The sequence below is a fragment of the Nyctibius grandis genome, chromosome 9 (assembly GCF_013368605.1).
Source record: "Nyctibius grandis isolate bNycGra1 chromosome 9, bNycGra1.pri, whole genome shotgun sequence".
In the NCBI taxonomy this organism is placed as follows: domain Eukaryota; kingdom Metazoa; phylum Chordata; class Aves; order Nyctibiiformes; family Nyctibiidae; genus Nyctibius; species Nyctibius grandis.
The window spans coordinates 14,374,672-14,400,010 of NC_090666.1; the positions used below are offsets into that span (position 1 = coordinate 14,374,672).

At 38.4% G+C, this 25,339-nt stretch overlaps 1 protein-coding gene across 1 annotated transcript in view; it reads left to right on the plus strand.

Moving 5' to 3' along the window:
* CHN1 (chimerin 1) overlaps positions 1-25,339 on the plus strand; it is a 103,015-nt gene that overhangs the window by 24,590 nt on the left and 53,086 nt on the right. The window contains exons 3-5 of the mRNA XM_068407484.1: positions 2,312-2,367; positions 9,443-9,474; positions 10,345-10,458. Of these exons, the coding sequence (XP_068263585.1) occupies positions 2,312-2,367; positions 9,443-9,474; positions 10,345-10,458 (202 nt within the window). The remainder of the gene's footprint in view (positions 1-2,311; positions 2,368-9,442; positions 9,475-10,344; positions 10,459-25,339) is intronic.

Genomic DNA, 25,339 nt, shown 5'->3' on the forward strand with positions numbered 1-25,339 from the left:
TCAAACAGTTTTTAATAACTACCAACATATGCAATTGCTGTCATGTAATTGAGAGGGCTGGGACCTTGGTCTGTTTGTGAATCTGGTGGCAAAGCCTGTCTGTACCTTTTGTATCATCATTTATTATGCCAGTAACTTGTCATATGCCAAGTCAGCCACTTAATACTAAAGAAGTTGCACACAGAATGATTTGAGCAAGCTTTTTTTCTTGCAGTGGAAGGCTAAAAGATAAAACTGAGACACTTCACTACTTGGTATTAAACACCATTAGTCATGATTGCAATACTTGTTACCAAGATCTGTGTATTTTGCTCCCGGTTGTAAGCATTAACAGTGAATCACAGCTCTGTACCTTCTGTGAGCTCAGGGAACACTGCCTCTTTGTTTGGTTTATTCCATGCCGTAATCTATAGCAGGAGGGTCCAACCTCTGCAATACTGAAGCTTCGTTGGCAGCTTCCCAGGAGGTAAAGGCTCGGGTGTGTGCACATGTGTGCTGTCCTACACCATCATGGTTCGCCATGGTGAGCCCTTCCCATGGTTCAGAATTAAGCGCAGAGTCATGGTGTTTGATTATATTTCTGTCTCATGATGGATGAAGAGAAGTGTCTCGTTTGACTTCCCTGGCAATAATTATGGCAAGGAAACTGGTGTGGAACAGTTTGAATTGCATACATCAGTTAGAGGAGAGGGAATAGGCATCCTGTTTTGTAATTTACCTAGTCTACCTGCTGTGCTTCTAAGTGGAAGAGGAGAAAGGTACTGCCTTTGGAGAAGAGGAATTTCCTTCTTGAAAATCTTCTCAGCCTGGCTTGAAGTAAGGTGGGAAACAAATCTCAGTTTTTAGCCAATTTCTGCAGAGCATGCTGATTGTGAGTCTCCACTGCCCTTCTGTGAAATTCAGAGAAATCCATATTCACTTCATGATTTTTATTTTTTTTTCCTTTGAACTTGACTCTACAGTTCTCAGAGTTAGACATGGACAAGGGCCAGTGCCATCAAATATGACTTTTACAGTGGAATCTAGGGAATTTGTGTGCTGGGAAAATAAATGGTCATGCTATGCTTGAAATGAAAATTGCTGTTTTATATACTAGTGTGCTGTTTTTCATCGCTTGCAAAAATCTTTTTCTAATACCAGTACAGACGGTAACGACTGATTTTGGTAACATCAGGAAAAAACATTAGGTTTTTTGTTTGGAACAAAGGGATTGATTTTTTTCCAGTTTATCTTATGATTGCCATATTATCGGGCATCTTGCCATTTTCTCCATTCTCATGTAGCTTAGCACAAAAATACAGCATTTGTCAGTGGAAAAGACTCATGATCAAGTGAGAAGTGTAATGAAGTCAAATCTTATTGGGTAAGGTATGGTATGGTCTTATTACCTGAAGAAGGTGACAGCACTTGTTATTAGACCTTGGTGTTAGTACTAATGATTGAAAAATAATTTAATTTTAAAAGATTACAGTTCCAAATGTCCCTTTTATGAGTTTGAGTACTATTCAAATACTAACTTAAGTGTTGACAGCCTCATTTTCAAGGTGACTTGCCAAACCAAACTCTTTTTGGGATAGAAGTTGAAAGTCACTCCTTTGGTATTATATTAGAAAGTCTGCACATTAGTACTATTAAATTTACAACTAGCTCCTAAGATTTATTCTGGCTTGATGAGGCTTATTTAATAAAAAGGGGAAAAAAAAAAAAAAGGGTGGGGAGGGAAGATATTCGTAAGTGTATGTCATAATTTGGGCCTTAATTGTTTTACCCTGCTACTCAACTCCTGATGTCTTTAGATCTGCAATTGCAAAGGCCATTTTTTCATTTGTTCAGAAGGGTTATCCCTGAGCAGTCGCAAAAGCCAGAGGGTTTGATTCTGCAAAGTCTGAATGATTCTTGTAAAGTCTTGACATATTTCAGGTGACTGAATGTATGCCCAACGTAGTCAGAGGGGACTCCATCTGCTTACTGAAGAAAGTCTGATAGCAGCCTGATTTGACATATAATGAAATTTAATTTGTGTTTATCATGATTCCTTTTCTGATCTGCTTGATGGAAACTTGACTGATCTTACCCCGTGACTCCCTAGTACTCGATTGATTAATTGTAAAGATAATCAATAATTCCAGGTTGGCTAGCAACATTCTTTTTTCTGACCACTTGTAAGTAATTTTTGAGACCTTGATATACGTATCCTCACATTAAATCTTGCAGAGAGTCTTATTTTTTATTAAACAGCAAAATGTAATGTTAAAATGCCTAATTTATATAATGATTCTGTATTAATCAGAATTTTTCTGCCTTTTCTCAGTGTATCAGTTGCAACAGGAAGCTCCCCATCCTAGAAGGATAACCTGCACTCGTGAGGTGGGTATTATACAGATTGTTTTATAGTGTCCAGTAATTCCAAGTCTATCCTTAATGGTGTCCAACCTAAACAACAGTTCCTGAGAGACTTGGTGCTGTGGTTAGAGTAAGTAGCCTTGGTGGCACTGGTACCTGGAAATCCATTTGATCTAAAAATTGAATTAAAAAGCATTTTGAGTATGATAGGTGTACCTGAGAATCATTTACTGGTTTTTCGTTCTTGGATAAATGGAAACATTCATTTTCTCCCCCTTTTTGGGTCAGAAATTCACAGAAGCGAGAGCAGAGCTGTACAGGGGAGCTACGTACCTGCTTTTACACACATCGCTGCTAGATGCGTGCGATGAATCAACAGAGGGAAGACTGAAACCTCCCCTCATGCTGTTATTTGAGTTGTAGTACTTAAGACTCATTAATACTAGTTGCTAAGCTATGCAGAGCCCCAGCTTTTAAGCATCCAAACAGTAACAACAGGATCCTGCTGATATACAGCAATACAGGAGCACCTGGGCATGGGGTCAGTTGCTGAGGCAGACCCCAGATTGCCAGTGTGCCCTGAGCTGCCGTCCAGCAGAGCAGCACCTCTCCAGACCTGTGGTGCTGGAGGGTTTAACTGATACCAAACATCCATGCCAGCAAGATTTTACTCATAACTGAATCTCTCTTGCAGCTTCAGTTAGGAACCTGGGAAACACTCATTTAAATTTCAAAAAAGCTGAAATGTTAGGCTTGACTTGTTAAGCAGTATTACCAAACACAGCTCTTACTGAATAACCACTGAAAGTTATTACGTTGCTGCAATAAAACGTAAGCATTTTTATCATATGCCAAGAGAAAGGAAATTAATCTTTGAAATACATTAGTCACATCAATGTAGTATTAAATACAGAGAGACATGGTACTGTCAGGAACATTAGTAGCTCACAGTCTAGATCACAAAGAAGATTACAGAATTAAACAGGTGTTTTGATGTCGTCTTTTCAAACGCCCAATTGTGATTTTATACAGTAATCTGTCAATTTTTAACATAAAAAGTAGAGATTTAACAGAAGTGAAATTGCATTTAGTGGAAGCGTTCTTGTTTTCTTTTGTTAATTTGATAGGTTTGTATTTTTATGAAAGGTATAGCTATAGCTGATTGCACTTAAGCAAGACATAGCTATATGAAAGAACAATACATGAATTTTACAAGAAGCATTGTAGCAAAATGTTGTTTTAACCAGTGTTTCTACTGTTAATGAGGGTCCGAGCAGGGGTATTCTTGTTAAGATTGTTGTGCAGATATCTTATATACATGAAACAAGGTGGGATAGAGATTTGAAGGAGAGATTTATAGAAGATAAGATCGGAGGTGTGAGAAAAATGGGAGGTTTTCCAGGTTTTTATTCCCATTACAACATTATTAGAAAGTTTCTCTATGTGTGTTCTCTACGATAGGGTTTTTCATTACATGAATATACAGAATATCTGAAGTCTTGTTGGAGTTTAGGCTTGTAATACAGGTTAATTCTATAAACAGGTAGTTAGAGTCAGTGGGGGATTGGCGAAAGTACCGCGAGCAATCAAAACACTCTGCTAAGTCCTGTCATCACTGAAGAAACAAATGCAACACATTAGTGTCTGTAATGTCATATTTCTATGAATTTATTCCAAAACAGATTATAACACAACAAACTTTAAGTAAGTGTAAAACTTTCCCTGTGCCAGAGTGAACAAAAAAAGGAGAGAGACATTCTGTGTTTTAAAATAGCTTCTTGAACTCTGCAGAGTAAACCTGTGTCTGCACCATGAGCATTGTTGTAGAGACTGAGAAATAAAAGCTGCAGGTTTTAGAAACTAGTGAGAATTGGACTTAATAAAACAGAGCTATGAAAGAATCACTCAGTTGCGGATATTTAGCTGCAGAACAGAGCATATTAAATACACATTTTCTCATTAGAGAATTCATTTATTAAAAAAAAAAAGCTCTTTGAAGCTTATTTTTCTGATGAAGGTAAAATTGAAATAATACATTATCCGTGTGCATTTTCCTACTTCTTCATTGATTCGTTATAATGGAGATAACTGTTTTTTGTTGTAAGTATCGAACAATTTATGCAGCTGAGCCAGACTTGAAGTGAAAATACATTCAGCGAGAAGTAACGTGTTTAACCTTTCTCTCTGATCTCAGCCTTTCCTGCTAGTGTTGAGCTTTGTGATCTGCTCTTTCTCAGCTGGGTTTCTATTAGCAGCCATGTGCAAGTCAGTGGGGAGCAGAATCTTTTCCTAAGTGGTTGAATTATTGAGCTGTATACACAAATTCATAGATCTTAGGAAGAGAATTTTGGTCCAGAGAACACCAAAGAGGTCAGTGGGAGGGAACAACATGTAATTTGATTAAGGTATTAGCACATAAATTGCTTCTCTTGCCTTATTGTATTCCACTTGTTGACATAAGCAAGTGTGATGATTAGGGGAAAGTGCACTTGTTAAAGAATAAATGGAAATCACACTGTAAAAAACCCAACCTTTTATTTAAGGTGCAAAGGCATGTGTTGTACAAGTGCTGATACTGAGAGGTGTATTCAACAGAATGACCTACTTAACATGAAATGCTTCTCAGATAGAGAGAATTCGAGTTTCTGCTCTGTTACACCAGTTTTGTATCAGAGCAACACACAGATCAGTGGAGTTACACTGACATCAAAAGAGCATTGCGTTCATTTGGGGTTTTTTATTGTGAAGGTGCAGCAGAGCCAAGGCTTTTAACACTGTATGAGTTTAATCTGTAAAGTTGGTGGTTCCATAACAATCTAAGGATGTTTGACTTCTGCATGAGGCTTACATCCAAATTATAACGTTGTTTGTCCAATTAATATTGTATTACTTCCAAGGAATTCGTATTTGTTGTGCATATAATCTTTTATATACATGTGTGCAGGTGCAGGCATATTTAGGGCATCCTTGACTATTATATGAAGGCACTCCATGATAAATTTTAAATAACTATAAATGAAAAAATATCAGACAAACGATGGAGATAATTAAAACCACTGGCCTTTTCCATCCTATTACGAAGCTTCAGCCTAATTCAGCGCTAGTAGTTAACAAGCCTGTTAAACAGCATCTCTGTGTGGTCTTGTGAAAATGGCCTCTCTGAGTAGTCAAGAAACATAGCATAGATGGGCATATATAAAGAACATCCTTGTTAGAGCTGTTGCCAAAGATGGCTTTATCTGTATGATACTCAACCAGAATGACTTCCCAACTTTCCTGGTAACTAAGCTCTTCTCCGAAGGAATGGCTGCTGTAAGGCACTTGCCAAGTCTGCCCCTTTTATCTGTTCATAAACTTGGTTTCATTGGCTTCACACCTCAGTTTGAAAAAATCAGAAATGAAACAATGGAGGATATCTCATTGACCTTTGTGTTTCTTGCAGGTACCATAGTGAGACCTGAATCTTTCCTGCGGCCTCTGCATCAGTGCTATACAAATAAGCGCATTGAAAGCAAGTCTCTCAAAAGTTATTTTTTTCTTTTATTTCTAAGTCAGAAGCAATTTTTAAAACTCTGCCGAGCATAGGCTAAACAAACAGCAATAGGAATTTTTTCCCATAAGTAAAAAGTCCTGAGAAGTCAAAAGACTTAGCATTAAGCTGATCTTTGCTGGATACAGAGAAAATGAAGTAGCTAAGGCTGCCTTTACTAATGCTCAATGATACTTTGGTCCAAAAATACTGCCAAATCAGAAAGAAACTGCAGAGGATAATTACACTGTATTTTCAGCTAACAGCTTTAGTTAAAATGACCATTTTCGTGCTACTGCTTTCATTTCATTTAAAAATGTATTTTCTTTCTTAGGTGGGTTTTAGTTCCAGTCCAAGATGGATGTTTTGGTTTTGTCTCCTTAACTTAAGGCTGACTGAGTGTGAAAGGCTAATGAAGCTTCTGAACTGAAGTATTCTGGCTTTCAGTGCTCACATGCAACTGGAGAATACATGGGTGCCTGCTGTTGTAATTTGTAGAAATACAGTCTGGCAGGAACTTTGTGAAGTTCAGGCAGACACAAAAGACCAAGAAAGCTGCATGTTGCTTCTAGTTCTGGCGCAGCTAAGGATACCTAAAGTAAGAAGAAATGCTACGCTGCCTTTTATGATGAAGTTGCTATGAGTAAAGTTGGTGTAATGATACTTGCAGGAAGCATTTTGGAAAGCTGGAGAACAGTGTTTACTGTCTTACATGGTAAATTTGGCTTACAGGAAGTCTGTGTGTTTTAGTAAGTTGATGCGGACTGCACTAAGTGTGTACATAGCCCAGCTAATTCTGACTGAATTAGAATGCCCCTCCTGAGTTCTGGTGGCGTTGCCTTAGAATCTAAATATATCCATTCAATCCAGATGTCAAAAAGCCTAATATTATAATAAATCTTAAAAGTTACGAAAAAAAAACCCAAAACACCAAAAACTAGGCAATAAAAGTCTGTGAACTGGCGTTCCAGTTGCAGTGACTCTTATACAAGCAGTGTTATACATCAGCATTTATACTGAAGCTTTTGCGAGTTGGTAAAACTGATCAGTAGAGGCTCCATGTTAACAGAAGTGGTTATTTTCCTCTTTAACTCATCATCCACCGAGATGAACTGCAAATCCAGCCACAATTGCCTGGAAGTCCAGTGGAGCTTTTTCTCTGATGCTTCACTCCTGTCATCTGCCAGTTCACATTTTCAGATGTTTGCACACACAGTATATTATAATTTGTCTTAGGATTTGTAAGTACTCTGAAGATGCCCTGTCATGTTACTAATCTATTTCTGAAATGGAATGCTTTTGCTTATGTACATTTTCCAGTTCTGTCATATAAATTCACTGTATTTGCTGAGATAAATAAAATTTCAATAGACAGACAACAAAGTCTTACAACAGGATTCTTTTTTTAACAACTACCTGAGATTAGTGTCTTGTCTTGAGGGTTTTAGTTAGGAATTGTTGCAATTTTCTATAACAACAACAGTAAAACGTTTTTACTTTTTCTCCATTCGTGTTGCTGTTTTCCTGTTGAAGAAATAGCCTGCATTTAACAAAACATATGTATAACTCTCTTCCTTTTTTGAAATGATCCAATGTTCAAGGTTTAAATCTGGGCTGGCTATTAAATGGATGGCAGATACTTTCTATTAACCCTTTCCTTCCCCCAGGAGAGGAAAGGACAAAAGAAAAGGGAGAGAGACTTACGGGTTGGAAAGTTAAAACAGTTTTAATAAATAATAACAATGAAAACGAGTATAATAATAATAGAAATAATTAAATGTATACAAATACATACAAAAGCAAGATCGAGCTCCCCTGCACCACCGGTGCTGCAGGGCGGGCTCCAGGAGGTCCCAGACTGGACTCAGCAGGAGATGGGAACTCGATTCAGGAACTCACAGATTGGGATCAAAGGCAGGAGAAAAAAGGACAGAGTCCTCTTTGGATGCCAGACGTAGAAGAAGAGAGAGTGACCCTCGTGATCCCTCAGCGTTAAACTGAGAATGACATGTATGGGATGAAATACGTCACTGGTCAATTTTGGGTCACCTGTCCCGTCCACTCCTCCCCACAAGTGCGACCCTTTTACAGCCTTTCACTTGTGGACCATAAGAGACTTAGCAGTGACCTTGGTTTCTATAGGAATAAGTGTAAGCAAGAGCCTTTCTGCATACCGTTCCTACCGTTACCTTAGTAATAACTATAAACTTCAAGTGTTACCAATCCTAGAAGTGAACGTTGTCTGAAAAACATGTAGTTAGCTTCAGAAAGTGCAGTTACTTAGAAGAAAATTAACTGAAAGGAAAAATCACTGAAAGGAAAATGGGTTCTGTTCTAGTCTAAACCAGGACATCCAGTCTCTTCAGGCCCTTTGAAAACAGTTATCACACCGGTCAACTCTTGTTTGCTGTTATGTAGGAAAAGGAAATCTTTTAGAACATTATAAATCTTTCCAGTGATGGAATGATTTTTCAAAAGTGATGAGTAGCTTTTTGTTTGCTGGGAATGTGGAAGAGTTGTTATTAGACTGGACACCGGGATATACTTTCAGTTGTTTTGGACATCTGAAATCTTTATACTCCACTGAGATAACTGGAGAGAAGTGCTAATTATAATAGTTTTTTTCTGAAAAGATGGAAAAAAGAAACTGAAGTGGCAGTTTACTGTATTTTGTGTTTTATTATAGCTGGATTGTTTTATATTCTTGTAGTTCAGGTTGTACAATTGTTGAATTTTACTCCCCAGAGTTTCCTCCTTTAAATTTAGCAAGGAGGGATAATCTGGTGGTTTAGATTATTGAGCTGATTTCTGGGAGGTCTTCAGTTCCTCACTCGTCTGTAAACTTCCTGAACAATTGCAGATGAGTTACTTCATCTGAAATGCTTACAAGGCAAATTGTGTTCCGACACCCTTGCATGTTGTGTGCATTTACACTGTATGGTCTTTAGAGCACGGACGGGCTTGTGTTACGCAGCATAACACATGCATACCTGTTGTTGAGGTCTTTTAGGTGATACTACAGATCACACCGTTTAGCAAAGTCAGGAAGCGCAAGACTTAGGTACTTGGTAATGGTCGTTTAATCTCCCACTGGCCCTTGCTCTGAGGGGATATGGTAGTGGCTTAATTTCTTGCAGCGGTGGCACCAACAGCTCTATGATGGAAGATAACTTGTAAGAGTTTTCTAGATGTTTCACTGTATTAATGCACTTAACAATATAGTACACTTACACCTATGAAATGAATCTTTTGTTTCCCCATTTTGGCAGTTTATACAAGCAATACTTAATGCTATCAGTTTGTATTAGCAGAGCCCTGAGGATGACATGATCCAAGCAGCTCATTCTTCCTCACTCCATTTTAAGCCATTCAGAAGTGCAATGTTTCCCAAAGGTCTTCTTTTAGTTTCCCTATATTCCACCCTCAAGGAAAATCCTGGGGTAGTAGGTGATTTTTGTCTGTGCTTTCACGTTATATCCCTTTCTATTTTTAATACTATATTGTGGACAGTATGCTTACTGTATGGGTTCACCTGTTATGAAACATTACAGTCTCTGTTGTTTCTTCTAGGTAGAGAACAGACCCAAATATTATGGAAGAGAGTAAGTAACATACATCTCTGAAAGTGGTTTATCTGGACTTGTTGGTTGATAATAGTAACAGAAAAGGTTGCAAACGTTTGCTCTGGGCACTCTTTCTTCTGTATGTTTTACAGCAATGTGTCTTGCTCACCATCAGATTATTATTGCAGTACTATCGCTTTTGTCTGCCTAAAATTACAGCTACGTTTTCTGATGGATATGGATATAGAGTGCTACCTTAAGTGAGAAAAACATATCTTTCTGTACTTGCAAAGGGTTGTCTCTACCCTCACCTCCAGTTGGCTTTTGCAAAAGTTGTTTGTGTGCAGGAAAAAAAGAGATTTGGATCACAAATGCAATATAAGTGTACAGTATATACATGTCTTCTATTTCAGGCTGCTAAGGCAAAGATGGTTAGATTTAGTGTGGGGAAACAAAGCAGATCTTATTTGTGTTTATTTTGGTAAAAGATGTGTAATATTGCTAGGTTATTACACCAGTAATTACCGAGATTATGTGCAATCCTCAAGATTTTAGCAGATTGCCATAATATCCCTGAATGCTGCAAAACATTGCATACCACTGGTGCAGAACATGTGAAGCCAGCAGGAGAAAATGGATTTATTTCTACATATTAAATTGATAGATGGATATTTAAAAAGCAGTATATTTGTTTCATAGATACTGTTTCATAGAAGCCTTTCTAAACCATTTGAAGTGACTTCAAATGCAGGCAGAAAGGGGGATTAATTTAAGCTGTAGATTCCTGCAAATCAGTCATTTTTATGTTTGCTTCTTTTTTAATTACCATGGTTGGTGGTTTTTAAAAGAAGAGGAAAAGGTGATTTAAAAGTGAAAAGGCGTGTGTTTCAAAAAGTCTTTGTTCCTTAGATTCCATGGGATGATCTCAAGGGAGGAAGCTGACCAATTATTAAGTGTTGCAGAGGGAAGCTATCTCATTCGTGAAAGCCAACGGCAACCTGGAACCTACACTTTGGCATTAAGGTTGGTAATTAATATTTAATTTTTAAATTCATAAAATATTCAAAAGATTGTACTGTGTTGTTGGCCTTAGCACTTAAACTTCCTTGTGATTGTTTTAATTTTTTAAAAAAAATCATAGTCAGCATTTAATGAATTGGTACTTTTTTACTTTAGTTACAGATTTGGTATCTTTAACCTTCCCTAACCCTTTCTGAAGTGCTAACGCTCCTTATTGTTTGCACCACCAGGATAATAGCCGTTGTGTTTTTGCTGGTGGTGCTTCGTTTTGCTCTTCTCCCGCTATGTTACAGATGTGACCCCATGTAGACATTGGGAGAGCAGGCAGTCCAGAAATAAAAGGCATCTTATGAGTTCACGTGACTAGTCTACTGTATGGGTTACTTACTAGTTAGCTAGCTGTTGCTGAAGAGCAATTAATTCTCTCTAGTCCCTCTGTGGGATGGCCAGTAAATTGGGAGTTTTTTTCATCTGAACATCTGTTCGCTAACAATGTTTGCAGATCTGTTTTTCTTCACTCTGCACAATTCTGGCAAGTGGATCAGATATAAATAAAAAACTGAAATAAAAAATAACTTAAATAGTTGTAAGTTTTAAATAGTTTAATTATTTTTAAGGTAATGGAGGTTATTTTGGCCTGGACTGTACACCTAAGTACTCAGATGGGAGATGGTGATTATTAGCAATGTTTTAAATCTAAGTGGGACAGAAAGACATTGAAGGAGAAGATGCAGTTACTGAAAGTTTTATGTGGGTAAAATAAGATTACGATTAAAATAAAAATATCATTCATAACAGGTTGTGATGAATTAGTTTTCTTTTTCAGGGGAAAAAAAAAGGTATGTTTTACTGAGATATTTGTTTTTGTAGTCACAAGATTCCAAATAGAAACACTATTGACATTTACACTAGTTTGCATTAGCAGTGTAAATAAGTTGGTGTTGCCTATTAGGGTCTAATACTCCATTTCATCTACTTCTGCTCTTGGAATATTCATTTAAAGCTAAAAAGAAAGCAGTTGTCTTTACACTTGGCTTGAAGACAAAGACCTCCTGCCCCTTGCTTGTGATGGTGCAGAAGGCACAGGGCCTGCAAGCAGTTGTCTTTACACTTGGCTTGAAGACAAAGACCTCCTGCCCCTTGCTTGTGATGGTGCAGAAGGCACAGGGCCTGCAGGCTGTGAATGATGAAGCTGCTGAGCATCTTGCAGGATGTATTGATAATAGCTTGTTTTACAAATGCTCCTTCAGTCCAGCAAGTCAAAAGATGGATCTCTTCTAGGTCTTATGGTATCTCTTTCAAACTGGAAAACCTCTTTGAAAGCAATAAAATCTATTTTTATACCCAGTAGAAAAGAGAATGGATAGCTGTTGGGGATCAATTTGGGGAACAGTTTCAAATGATAGCAAAGCTGTTATCATTGATGTATTTTGAGGAAATTCAGCATTTGGCAAAACACCTCAGAACCTGAAACTGTAGCATGTTGCAGCCATTTCATTAAGTTTAAGCACCAGCTGGATGACTTGTATATTAAGGGCAGTGGTCTAGGTGGCTGCTTTCCATCCCACAGCAAGTAATGCTCTGTTGTCTTGCTGTTGGCCTTTAAAGTATAGGAATGAGGGTCTTTGCTCTCATACCTTAGGTGAAAATTCTCTGTGAACTGCAGTGCTATGTCTTCCACACATGGGAATTTTACCACTAGGATTTCTTTTTCTCTCTACTAGAAGTGTAACAGGAGTCTGCGTTTCCATTGACTGGAGGCAGAGTTTTGCCCAGTTTCCATTTTTCCTCTCCCTGGAATTATATATGCAGAATATACTCACCAGCCAGTATTCCTATTGAGTGTGTTGCTGACGTTGTAGCATGTCTTAAAGACTAGGTAATTTCTGCGGTCTGTCTGTTCATTCTGACTGTGAGAAGTTTGCTGTGATTGCCTTGATGAGTTTATGTAATTTTACCTGTAATTTATAGCATTTTTGAGACTATCATTTGTGTTTGTGTCGCTACACTGCCAGACAGCAAAGGTAGCTCTGTCTGCAGCTTACATAATCCCAGTAGGAATTTCAGAATGTCATCTCCATGGCCAGAAATGGAGCTTATTAGTAGGGTGGTATGTGTGGGCAAAAACTTTCCAAACTCGATGGAAGACTTTGATTGGTTTAAGGGTCTCCAATTTCACACTTTCTTTTCTAGCTGTGTGAATCAATTTGATCTTTTCATACTAGGCTTAAATGCCACTCTGTCATTCAAGCAGTCATATTAGTTTTAAGATCTCTTCTGTATTATTTTTGCTTTTCCTTCTTTACCTTTGTTTTACCCTTTAGAAGGTGTGGGAGGAAAGAAAACTTGGTCAGCTGTTAGTTTTATGTAAGGAAACAGACGCAGAACAGGTTTCACAGCATTTTACGAAGTTAACCCAGCAATGTTGAAGAGGTGCTCTAATCCTGCAATAAATAACATAATGACAAAACAGAAAATGTTTTCTGATTGTTTTTCAGACGTGCTTTGGAAAACGAATGGAAAACATTGAGTAAAATTTAGATGCTTGAGGGCACCCATTGACTCGACATAAATACTTGGTTCCCTCTGTATTTCTGTGTGTCTACTCAATCTCTCTCTCACTGTGTATGTTTGTTGCCTGACTTGTCTGTCTTTGACAGTCTGTCAGCTGTGATTAGGATAAATTGGAAACTGCCTATGAAATGTGATTGCATCATAAAAATCCCAATTCATTGAGACCTAAAAGTCTTGTGGAAACACTGGGTAGGATCAGCTGCTGTTGAGACTGAGACAGCATTTTTCCCTGGCTTGTAGTTACCGGTTCTTCTGCTGAGGGGCAGACAATTCAGTAATACAGACGGCTCAGCATGCTCAGCTCTGCAATGTCTTCTTCCTGCGTTTGTGTCAGTGTGCCTGGGAATCCTGAAAAACCCAGTGCATCCAGTCGTGAAGAGCCGTTTAGTGAAACAGGATCATAACCCTTTCTGTGGCAAGGTATGATGTCTCTGTAATGAAATATTTCCAGTCTTCATTTCCGCAGTGGAAAAAACAAGCTTTTTGTGCTTTGTCCTGAGGACAGGACATGTGCACTTGCAGCCCAGAAGGCAAACCGTATCCTGGGCTGCATCAAAAGAAGCGTGGACCAGCAGGTCAAGGAGGGTGATTCTGCCCCTCTACTCCCCTCTCGTGAGACCCTACCTGCAGTGCTGCGTCCAGCTCTGGGGCCCCCAGCATAAGAAAGACATGGAGCTGTTGGAACAAGTCCAGAGGGGGGCCACGAAGATGATCAGAGGGCTGGAGCACCTCTCCTATGAAGACAGGCTGAGAGAGTAGGGGCTGTTCAGGCTGTGGAAGAGAAGGCTCCAGGGAGACCTTACAGCAGCCTTCCGGTACCTGAAGGGGCCTGCAGGAAAGCTGGAGAGGGACTTTTTACAAGGGCCTGTAGTGATAGGACGAGGGGTAATGGTTTTAAACTGAAAGAGGGTAGATTTAGATTAGATATTAGAAGACATTCTTTACTGTGAGGGTGGTGAGACACTGGGACAGGTTGCCCAGAGAAGCTGTGGATGCCCCCTTCCTGGCAGCATTTGAGGCCAGGGTGGATGGGGCTTTGAGCAACCTGGTCTAGTGGAAGGTGTCCCTGCCTGTGGCAGGGGGGTTGGAACTAGATGATCTTTAAGGTCCCTTCCAACCCAAACCGTTGTATCATTCTATGATGACCCAAACCAGCCAACTCCTTAAATCATAATGCAACAATTTGAATGCTATATTTGATTCCACCAGCTATTGTAGCTGATGTCTAAAATCTCGATGGTATGTTCATACCAGACATTGGTGAAGGTATTTTGAAATTAGTTCCAATTGTAGTTCTGTTTTGTCTAATATTTTGGTTTGGTGTTACTAAATTATGTGAAGGCTCTGCGTCCTCGGAATTCAGAAGGGAAGATATCCTCGTGTTTCTTTGATTTATTTATTTTATATTACAGTTTATTTAATCAACTTCAACATCAGTATCTGCTGTGTTGGTAAAGTTTCTAACATAGTTAAATTGGAAGTTAGAAAAAGCGCTAAAAAAACCCCATTGGCTACAAAGCAAGCTAGGTGAGAGATAAAGGTAGAACTCGGAATCCTTATTATGACTGCCCAAACATTGTATTTTTGAATACATCATCCTCTGTGCTGCAAATCTGATAGAGATTAATTGAACCCTAGCTCAACTTTGTAAAGTGAGTTTTTGTCATCTCCTGGAATTACTAAAGATCACCTCACAGAGAGCTGTGTTATAGGGGAAAACCAACCACATTCTCTCTTTCTCTGTCTCTATCCTCATTGCTCATTCCCTTCTAGACTGTACTTACAGTGGGCATTTTCCAGAGATGCTCAGATTGTCTTTGCTCTGCACTGAAGATTTCTACTTGTTAAACAACTTAGTCTTTCTAGAAGATAATGAATAAACTGTTAACACGACAAGTCATAACTCCTTTGTAGGCAGACAGAATTCACAGTTATAAAAACATGTTTTTGTGAAATCTGAAACAGATTGGACAATCACATGAAGCTACAGCCTTCAGCTACAGCCAAAATGCACAGAATGCAAATGCAGTTGGTGCATGAAGGTTCTTTTATGGACCATTCTACTCCTAACATGGCTCTTCTGCATCTCACTTCTTTTTAAGTTACTCTAAAGGATGCCTTAAGTCTTCATAAAATGGGCAATCTGGGGAGAGATCTGGGTGATTGCAAAGAGTTTTCCCCTGGTTATACACCTCTGTTACTGTATTAGTGAGTTCTCTGAAAACGAACACACTGGGTCAGATCAAAGGACCAGTTTGTAGTCCAGTCCACTATCTACTCTTTGGCAGCTATTAATAGCAGACATTGAAAGCAAAGTAAGAACAAGTAGTTCTCTAACGTGCTCTCCCAGCCTCTGAAAATTTGCTGTTCAGGGACTTCTGAGCAGAGTTGTTATCTTTGCTATTTTTTCAGGCTTTTGATGGAGAGATTTTTGATTTGTCTAGTGGCTTTCTGAGCACATTTTTGAACCCTCGTAGACTTTACTGTCTGCAACCGTAGCATGAGCTCCATGCCTTAACTAGGTTTTATGGGAAGCAGCATCCCGCTTTTGAAGATTCCATCTCGCAATTTTATTGGTTGCTCCCTAGTTTTTGTATTATGAGAAAGAGCGAACAATTGATCTCCGTTTACCTTTTCCATGCCACTCAGGTCCCCCTTATTGTTCTCTGTACAGGTTGATGAGTCCTAGGCTATACATTCAGGTTTTGTAGTGAAGCTGTGCCATATCCCTCATCATCTCTGTCATCTTTGTCTGCACCTTTCTCTTACTCTGTGATGATTTTTTGGAGATGAGGGGACCAGGACTGCACATCTGGTCAGGATGAAGTGGGCCATGGAGTTTTCTTTCTTTGTTCTCTAAACCTTTCTAAATGAATTTTTGACCACTGTGGAGCATTGGGCTCTGATGCTTTTATAGCGCTAGCTTTGGTAAATTGAAAGATCTTGTACCTGAGCTGCAGTAGCTACAGACGTAGCCTAGCACTGATTAAATGACCAAATATAGGACAGGACAAATAACAGCTTTTGCAGGCTTAACTGAGACAGTAAAATATTCTTAGTGCAATGCTATAGAATAGTTAACTGAGTTCAAAGTGAAGATTTTTAATATTTCTTCTTTAAAAAGGTAGGAAAAGTGATTCTCACCCAAAGAAACTTTTCAGTTATTAAGGTTGCTGGTGAGTTACTGTAAAATCTGCTTTCCACTTATATGAGAAGCTGCATTTTTATGAGCTTCTGATGAGCTGTTTGTCTACTTTTGTCCATTATTGTGCAATTAATTTGCATCATGACTTTTTTTTAAGATAGACTACCTTTTAAATCTGAATTTGAAACAAGAGAGGTTTTGTTTTCAGAAAACAAATTTCTCAGAGTTTGTAACAGAGGTGGAAGTATGTTCTTAGGGAAAAAGAAAATGATAATTTAAATGTTGTTTTAAGTGTATGAGTTCGGCTAAATATTCAGAGCTGTCCTTCAAATAAAATTGATGTTCAGAGCCTAAGAAGGCCTGTGAAATTGTATCAGTTCAAACACCGGATAAAAGAGAATGAAGCATAAACACAAATGAGAGCAGCAGATCAGCACCCTACTATATTTAATGCCCATACTTAATCATGGATGTGGTTTCTCATAGCTTATTTAAAAAAAAAAAAAAAATAAGCAAGTGCAGCAGAACTCACCAATGTTTGCTAATTAATTAATCAGAGAATGCCACTGAAAATTTTTTGCAACCCTGAGGTTTAAAAAAAATTACTAACAAGAGAAAATTATTGTAGGTTTATATGTGTTGTCCATACATATAGCAAGTCTCTGTGACAATAAAAATATATACAATACATTGTAATGTTAATTAGATGTTCCAAACAGATGAAAAGAACTGAAAATTCCTAATTAACTCCTGGAGGTATTAGATCTGCTTTTAAATTTGACAAAAGAGTAGTACAGTGCTTAATGCTAGGACCTGTAGCAAATGACAGTAACAGTAAGACATGGTTTGCGATGTAGCCTTTTGTGGTTGAGAGCTTGTTTAATAATTAGGATTGAGGATAAAGAGGAAGTGGGTAGAGATTGTGCTGGGGGTAGGCGTTGAAGTGTGATGGTACTGCATGTTCTTTTGAGCAGATATCTGCTGTAGCACGTTTAGTTGGTTACCATGGTTTCCCTTCCTGCAAATTCTATTGTTGTGATACTGAGAATGAATCGAAATAAGGTTCTGCAGCATGATTGAAAAAAACAAGGTAATAATGTTAGCTGTGATTATGAGTCATGTTTTCTTTATGTTTGGGGGTTAGGGCACATTCAAGATTATGTGACATCAGGAGAGAATTCTTGAGGTGAAATAAATGTCAAAAATTAGTAATCCTTAGTTTAGTCGACCAACTACATGTATTGTGCAAGCAATTGTTACACATAAATTATGAAATTGCGTTATGAAACTAGCCACTGATATTTTAAAAGGAGACATAATTGGTAGGCTATTAGAGCATAACGCTGCAAGTGAACCTTTTGAGGACAATTGCTTTGGTAGCCGAATGTTGTTCATTTTCAGTGGGCTCTTTTGGGACACACGTGCAGTGCTCTTCCAGAACACGCGTTGATTGCCGTGGGATTACTCACACATGTAAAATTCAACATCTGCAAAAGGCTTCTTGAATTCAGAGGTTAAAACTGTGCATCTGTATCCTGCTGGAAAGCCTCATTGTACAGGCTGGCACATGGGAGATGAATTGGGGAAAGAAGAGTTGTTTGAAACAACTTTCTATGTGGTAATAGCTGAATTACGTTTTTTTTAATTATGAACGTAACAAAATTTGGTGACAGTTTATCCTGAATCCACAGTCATCTATAAGTAGTCAGAAGGAGCCCAGCAGCACAGCAGCTGACTGCATCCCTTCACTTCACTGTGGTAGTGGTATTCTGACATCATGCTAGTTGGTAGGAAAAAATTATGAAGACCATTTTAAAGACTAAACTTTGCATATCTTTCTATCTGTGTGGTTTTTACCTGATTTGCAACTCTATGCTAGGCACTGATCGGCAGTAGCAAGGGCTGAGTTCAGTTCCTAGAAAACTTTCTAAAATATTTACACAATATTCCGTGGTCACTAGCTGAGAAACCCGGGAAACTATATATACATACGTGTATACAGACACATGTGCACACACCACCTTTAAAGCTTAGCTGGCTTAAACAGAATTGCTCCAAAATGTGATCAAACATACCTGTGGGATAAATATGTTTCAGCCTGACCCATTTTAGTCAGTTTTCTTTATTCTGCATGAGATGGCTAAAGAGTGCTCCTTCCTCTGCGGCCGGCCGAAGCTGTCAGGGAAGGACTCTTCCTTCTCCCCCAGGCTTAGCCCGTAACACTTCCATAGGCACGGAATTCAGGCGAGTTTCAAAAATTGGCCACTCAGGTATCTGCGGCTTCTTTTAGATGAAAGAAACAGTTCACGCTTAAAGCTATTTTAATAGGCTAACACGACAGGTATGCCAGCTAATATGCTGGGATTTTTTTTTTTTTCTTGTGAAGAGCCAAATATTTCTTTTATGAAGGCTTAAATTCTGCTGAAACTAAAGCTGTCATTCTCTTGGCTGGGTACATCACGCGAGTTAGTGCTAGCCCCAGGGGAGAGTGTGCTGATAAATTTTGGAGTTTGCTTTTCTGCTCTAAAGTAAAACAATTGGACCTCTGTTTAAATGGTCTTCCATGTAAAAGAAGTTTCTTTTCCTATATAAAATTTCATACTAAATAATATACTCTGTTACTTTGTCAATAACGTGGAAGGTTCAGCTACCAGTAAACAGCATTTATGTCCTGCATGTCATCTGCCTTATGTAAGTGCACCTGGGCACTACTGAAATGGCTTCACTTAAGCATTTAGAATAATAATAAATAGCTACTAACCTTAATGCGTAATTAACTGGCTACCTAGGCCCTCCCACAGACTAGAATGCTTTTTTCCTTATGGTTCATGTCTCCTTGCTGTGTTCCTGTTCTCCTTCCCTCCTCTTCCCATCTGTTGTTGTTGTCAGCTCTGTTTTCTTTTGGCTAGAGTGTCTAATTTATCTTTGGCAATTCAGTTTGCCGCAGTCTTTCTCCTGCTTGTGTAAGTTCAGCCCTTCTCAGAGGAATACTCTCTACTTTGGTGGTGGTGTGAGCTTTTTGGTAACATGTCCAAGACCTGTCTGTGCTCAGTGCATGTAGCTCGTGTTCATTTTATGCCGTGTCCTTCACTTCTGACTATAGCTCCTGCTGCGCCACAAAGATCTACTGTAACCTGGTGCACAGTAGAGGCACTGGGATGTGGTGAGGCATTGGGCTTGTGGTGATGGACTGTGGTGGAGCTCAGGAGATCTGGTCTCACTTCTTTGCTTCACATATGACTTGCCTTGAGGCTTCTAAGTTTTCCATGCCTCATTTCTCCATTAGCGAGGGTATTTTCTTTCCCATATTGTCTCACATGCCTGTTCAGTACAAAAGTCCAGGATCTCTTAAAAATGGCCTAGACAAACTGAAAGGTGTACCCCATCTCTGACTACCCCCATCACAGCTCCTGAGCAGGAATATGTGTTGTTCTGTGCTGTTTTTATGGTGTATAATGTCTGGCTGGTTTGAAGCTTCTAGGCGCTGTTGGAATTGACGTAGTAAAAAGTCAAATTATAATGCAATCAGTTGATAATTAAATTGTGTATACGTGTACATACATTGTGCTCTCCTCTTCTCCCCTGTTCCCTCCCCTGTCGAAATGATACATACCTTTTCTGACTTCTACAGGTTCTCCTGGAGTGCCTTTTTGCTCTATTGCTTTCAGAAAATGCTATTTAGAAATATATCTTCAAGTTAGTCCTTTTGGTTGGCCTCTTCTTTTATATGCTTTTGAAATATGTATTTGTGAATTTTTGTGTTTGGAGAAACAACTCTTTTCCTGTGCTTCATCAGTAAGCAAAGAAGTCCTTTAGCTGTAGATGCTATGGATGCTTTATAAATATGTTTTCAAAATAACACACAATAGCCTCATATTGTTGTTTAATCTCATATTTGTTTTCATCAAAACATTTATGAACTATTCAAACACTAAAACAACTGACAGCAATAAACATTATCTGGCCCAGTTTTCCTGTTCCTTCTCCCTCTTTTATATTTGATGTTGCTTATCTGAGTTAAGTATAGTTCCTCCTGATTTGATAGGTGCTATGAAGAGAATCAAGCTATTTTTTTTTCTTTTATAACTTGAGTAAATGAACTCTAACAGTTTCAGTAATAAATTGAGATCTGCCCCACTTACTGCTGCACTTGCACCAAGGAATAAATAATATTCTAGAAAAACAGAATATAATAATAGAAAAGCTGTCGATCTTTATTGATGAGCTGTTAGTAGCCCCAAAAATTCTAATTGCATATGCAGGAACCATTTCATTTTGCATTATTATGCTTGTTTATTGTTGAGAAACGCAGCCATTTTAGAGAGCAGGATGAGTATATTGGTGAATCTCACTGTTCATAAAAAAGTGGTGAGTCATTACTAGAAGATCAGTGGTAGAGTACGTTGAGAAGACAATGTAAGTAAGTAGCAAATTGCATAATAGCTTTAAGTAAGTAAAGTAAACCTGCATTGTGAGGTTGGGATTAGCAGTGGCTTAAGGCAAATTAGGTTTGACAAAATATCTCTGGAACAAAAATCTTACTGTTGTTATTTGTAATCTAAGGGAAACTTTAAAAATATTTCTTTTTTTTTTTTTTTTTTTTTTTAATCTAAACTTTGAGACCTTGAACAACAACCTCTGGAGTATACATTTAAAAACAAAACCAAAACAGGAACAACAACAAAACCAATATTTCTCCGCTCTAGTCTCCAAAAACCCTTTTTGCACTTGCAAACCTATTTTATGATAAGGACATTTCTTTGGATTTTCGCTTGATGTCTTCCGCTCGGGTTTCCTTGATATACTGAATTAAAATATGCATATTATCTTAGTAAGATAAATTAAGAGCAAGTTGCTTTTAGTGTGAGAAAACCTATAGAAGCAAAAAAGAAATGTGCCAGTCATGAGTAACTTACAGCAACTTTTCCTACAGGGGTTTAAGTGAAACAAAACCGAACACGTTTGAGCATTATGCTATGGCAGTTCTCTCTCCATAGTACGCATGATTGCAGTGGAATTTCCGTTACAGATCTAATGTTGTTCTACTTCTAAATTTACCAGAAAAAGAATGTCATATATGACCTAAAATGAAAATGGTATGTATAGGCAGAGTAAAATTTGCATGCACATTTTGAAGTTTGTTGAGCAGACACCGGTGAGGTTTCATAGCTTAGCTTAGAAGAATTAAAACACAGTTCTGCTTTCAAGTACTACAAAACCTCTCAGTAGCATGAAGTCACGCAGTAAAATTAACTCTTGGAATCACAGAATCATAGAATGTCCTGAATTGGAAGGGACCCACAAGGATCATCGAGTCCCACTCCTGTCCCAGCCTAGGACAGCCCCAGAATTCACACCATGTGTCTGAGGGCATTGTCCAAATGCTTCCAATGCATGCAAAGAACCCTGAACATACCATCCAGGCAAAAAAAAAATCAGCAACACTATGACTGACGCCATTTTCTATTTTATGTGAAGGTAAGAACCTCAAGAACATACCTTAGGCTTAATTTGGGGTGTAACACTAGTGTCAGGAGAAAATATTCGGAGGGGTTTGTTCCCCATCACTCTGTCTTTTTATGTTTTTCAAAGCTGAGGTAAGATTAAGTATTTTGAAAAAATTCTCAACAGTAGCAGTTGGTAAAAAAATATTAACCAGAAGTTGATAACTAAAGAAAGAAATGTGAATAATCATTAACAAGTCTACTCAGGGAACAACAGGAAAGAAGGTATTGGATGTTAATTGGATGTGAATGTAAGTGGACTATTAGACATACACCTGATATTCTCCAACAGTGGCGGATGTGCATTTCTTCAAAAGTTTTGGTAAAGAAACATAACTATTTGCTTAATATGAAACTGTGAAAGTAACTAACATTCCTGCTAGTAACATTTACAGGAGGTGTTTATTCCAGGCATGTTGACATGTTTCCAAATACTGCTTTCATTTAAAGAGAAAGTATCAGGCTTTTACTACTTTCCCATGTGCATATAGACTTCAAATGTGTCTTGATCACTAATCATAGTGAGTCTTTTCCCAGGAAGCATGGAAGTTTCATCAGGTAGAAAAAACAGTAAAACATTGCCCAAAACATTGGTATTGATTCTGATTCAATCATCAAATCAATTCCAGGGACTTATATGAAGTTTAAATGGAATACGGCGTGCAAGCACAGTACTAAGAAGAGGTAATACATCTGTACAAGAGCTTCTTTTCAGAACCGAACAGATTCTTTTCAAATGATCTATCACTGATCGAGAACATTAAGAGTGATCTTAAGTGTTAAGTGATCTTGCTGCACATTAATAGCATACATGGTCCTTGATCAGCTGACATTTGTTTAGAGTTTGAGATGGTGAAAATCAGCTGTTAAAAGTAAAAGAAGATATTGAGACAAAAGAAGACTTTTCTTATTATTTTGTTATATTTATTTGTGAAACACACCATTACAGGTACTGAGGGCTGATAACACTTTCAGTCTTCATTGTTTTCAGCAGCTATTAGCTCCTGCTGATGCCTAGAGCAGTTGTCTCTTTCTCACTTGTGTTGTCCCTGACAGTCCTTATGATGCACAGGAAAGTGCCATTGCTCTGGTCCTTGCTGCCTGCTGTTTGCAGCATGCTATTTGCACAATATAGTTTCCCTCTTGGACAAGCAAGTCTGGTCAGTGATGCAGGTAAACAGTCTTCAGTCTCAACTGAGAGGGACTTCTGGGAGGCTGTTGTCAGTGATACAGCACCAGCTCTGAATTTTTTTACTTGATCCCGATTAGACAGAGTGAGTTGAAGGTTGTGTCTGGATTGGCGTGGGGTACACATGTTGCAGTTCCAGCTCTGGGATCCTTTTTCTGTTCTGAAGGATGCCACACTTTTTCCATGCTAAACTAAACTATAAAGCATTCAGCCAGTGCAGGGAGTGTGATCAGGTTTTAGAGATAGCTTTATGCCTAATTAATGTTCATCAAGAAACAGTCAGCCAGACAGCCAATACAGCCCCTCCAAATGGCCCAGGAAAACTATCTGTAGTGACTGTACTCTGCCACCTTTCCCAGCCATATCAGAGAATAAGGACTTTTTGTCTCCACTTGTATAAAATGAACCTTTAATTTAAATCCCTAATGCATTTCATTTCATTTCATTTATGCGTATTGTGTTCGTGTAAACTACTGCTAAGATTTTGGAGATGATACTATTTGTCAGGCAGGTACTCTGGGAAGATGGCAAGTTCCACAATTCCCTGGCCATCCTCAGAAATGTTGTTGCCAATAAATAATAAAATAAAAAAAAAAACAACAACAACGATGACAAAAAAAACAACAAAATGAGCTGCTCTCAGGAGTTGAAGACCTTCAGGGATAAGTGTGTAGAAGAGGTTTTGGCTGCAAGCAAGTCTTGTGTTTCTTTGACAAGAAAATGGGCCAAAAGAGGATCTGTGGAATAATTTGTTTTCTTTCACATGAACACAGCATGATTAGGAGACATTCCTGATTGCAAGGTTGCTTATATTTCTCTGGCTTTTTAGGGAGTATCAAGACGCTAGTCTTAAGTGTTGGTTGAGAGTTTTCCGAAGTTAGAGCTGAAATTCTGGCACCTAATTTTAAGTGAGACTTCTGCCTTCTGGCCGCAAAGCACGTTAAGACACTCTTTCTCCAAGGGAAGATTAAGTCTCAGTGACCTTCAGGCACAAGTACAGAACTTAAGATTTCCCATCTCAGTGTATGAAGTTGCTTGAAACTAATGAGGACACGAGTAGCCCCGAGGGGCATTAACTTTGTGGTCTGGTTGCAGCTACACGTTTTAAATAATGCCTTTGTCTAGATACTCTTCTCATCATAAAATGGCCTGTGAAGGAGGTGAATACCTACTGTACAATTCTGTATGTGGACTATAAAAATCCATCTTCGTAGATGGTAAGAAAGTGCGGATGGGCCCTTCGCTTCCTTTTGTTTCATCAGTGAATGCTGCATACAGAGTAGGTGGCTGAGTCTGAAGCCTGCCTCTCTCATGCTCTGATACCTAATTCAACTTCTCAGTCCTTTATTACTGGCCATATTTGCTCTACCATTTAATCCGTTTTCCCACGTTGTTATCCACTGTGCCCCACTGGCAACCAAAGGGACTAGACAGAGTGATTTCTTTTCAGACAACTTGGAATAAAGTGTCTTTTATCCGTAGTCCTGCTGCTTGCAAACAAATGCACAATGGACACAATGAGACTGTTTGACATGTCAGAGGTCTATTTCTTTTTCTTGGAAAAACATCTGATGTTCCCCTGTTTAAACCAAAAGAGAACATACATTATCTGTGTCCTGCTTTCTATTTCTTAAACAAAAACCAGCTGGTACTAGTGCTTGCCTTTAGGAAGAAACCATCAGGAAGTTGAAATATCAAATCTTGGCTCTACTTAGTTGCCACGGTGATGTATAATTAACCAGGCTACAGCAACGTTATAGAAAGTAAACATAAGGAAATATTCTTGCTAATGGAAAAAATTACACCATGGTATTAAGTAAGACTGAAGGGATTGAAGGTTACATTTTAATTGATCATTTGCAATTGGGCATGTATGTTTGTATTTTTATTGTAATTTGATCAAAACAGTATCATTGTGTGGTCAGAAAGAAATTTAAATGAGTTTGAAAGAAGTAAAACAGGATTCTGAGACACGTTATTGATGGTAGAGTCTTTGTAAGAGATTGGTGTTTCATTGATTTGTGGGGATTTGGGTTTTTTTTTCCTCCTTGTTGCTAATAGGATTCTGTTTGAAAAACAATACATTTCCCCACAAGGTATCCAATAAGAAATGAATAGAGAGAAAAAAGTTTGATTTGGAACAAATGGGAAATCTGATAAAGGCAAACCATTCAATGTTCGCCTCTTGCAACTGATATGGAAGCACCTTTTCCAAGTGGTTATGACACTGATGCAGAGTTATTTGTTTGTCTAAATACCTTTCTTTATGTGGTAATTGTTAAATTATCCTAATGTATTTTAAACTGAGAAAGTTGAACATACCTTTAGAAGGCCACACACGCCAAAAGAAATTGATGTGCAGTTTCCCAGATCCATACAGGAGGAAGTTTCAGTCTGTTTACAAGAGAGATGAGTTTAGGTATGGGATGCTGTTAAAGAATTAAAACTGTGGAACATTGTGTCTATGAGAAA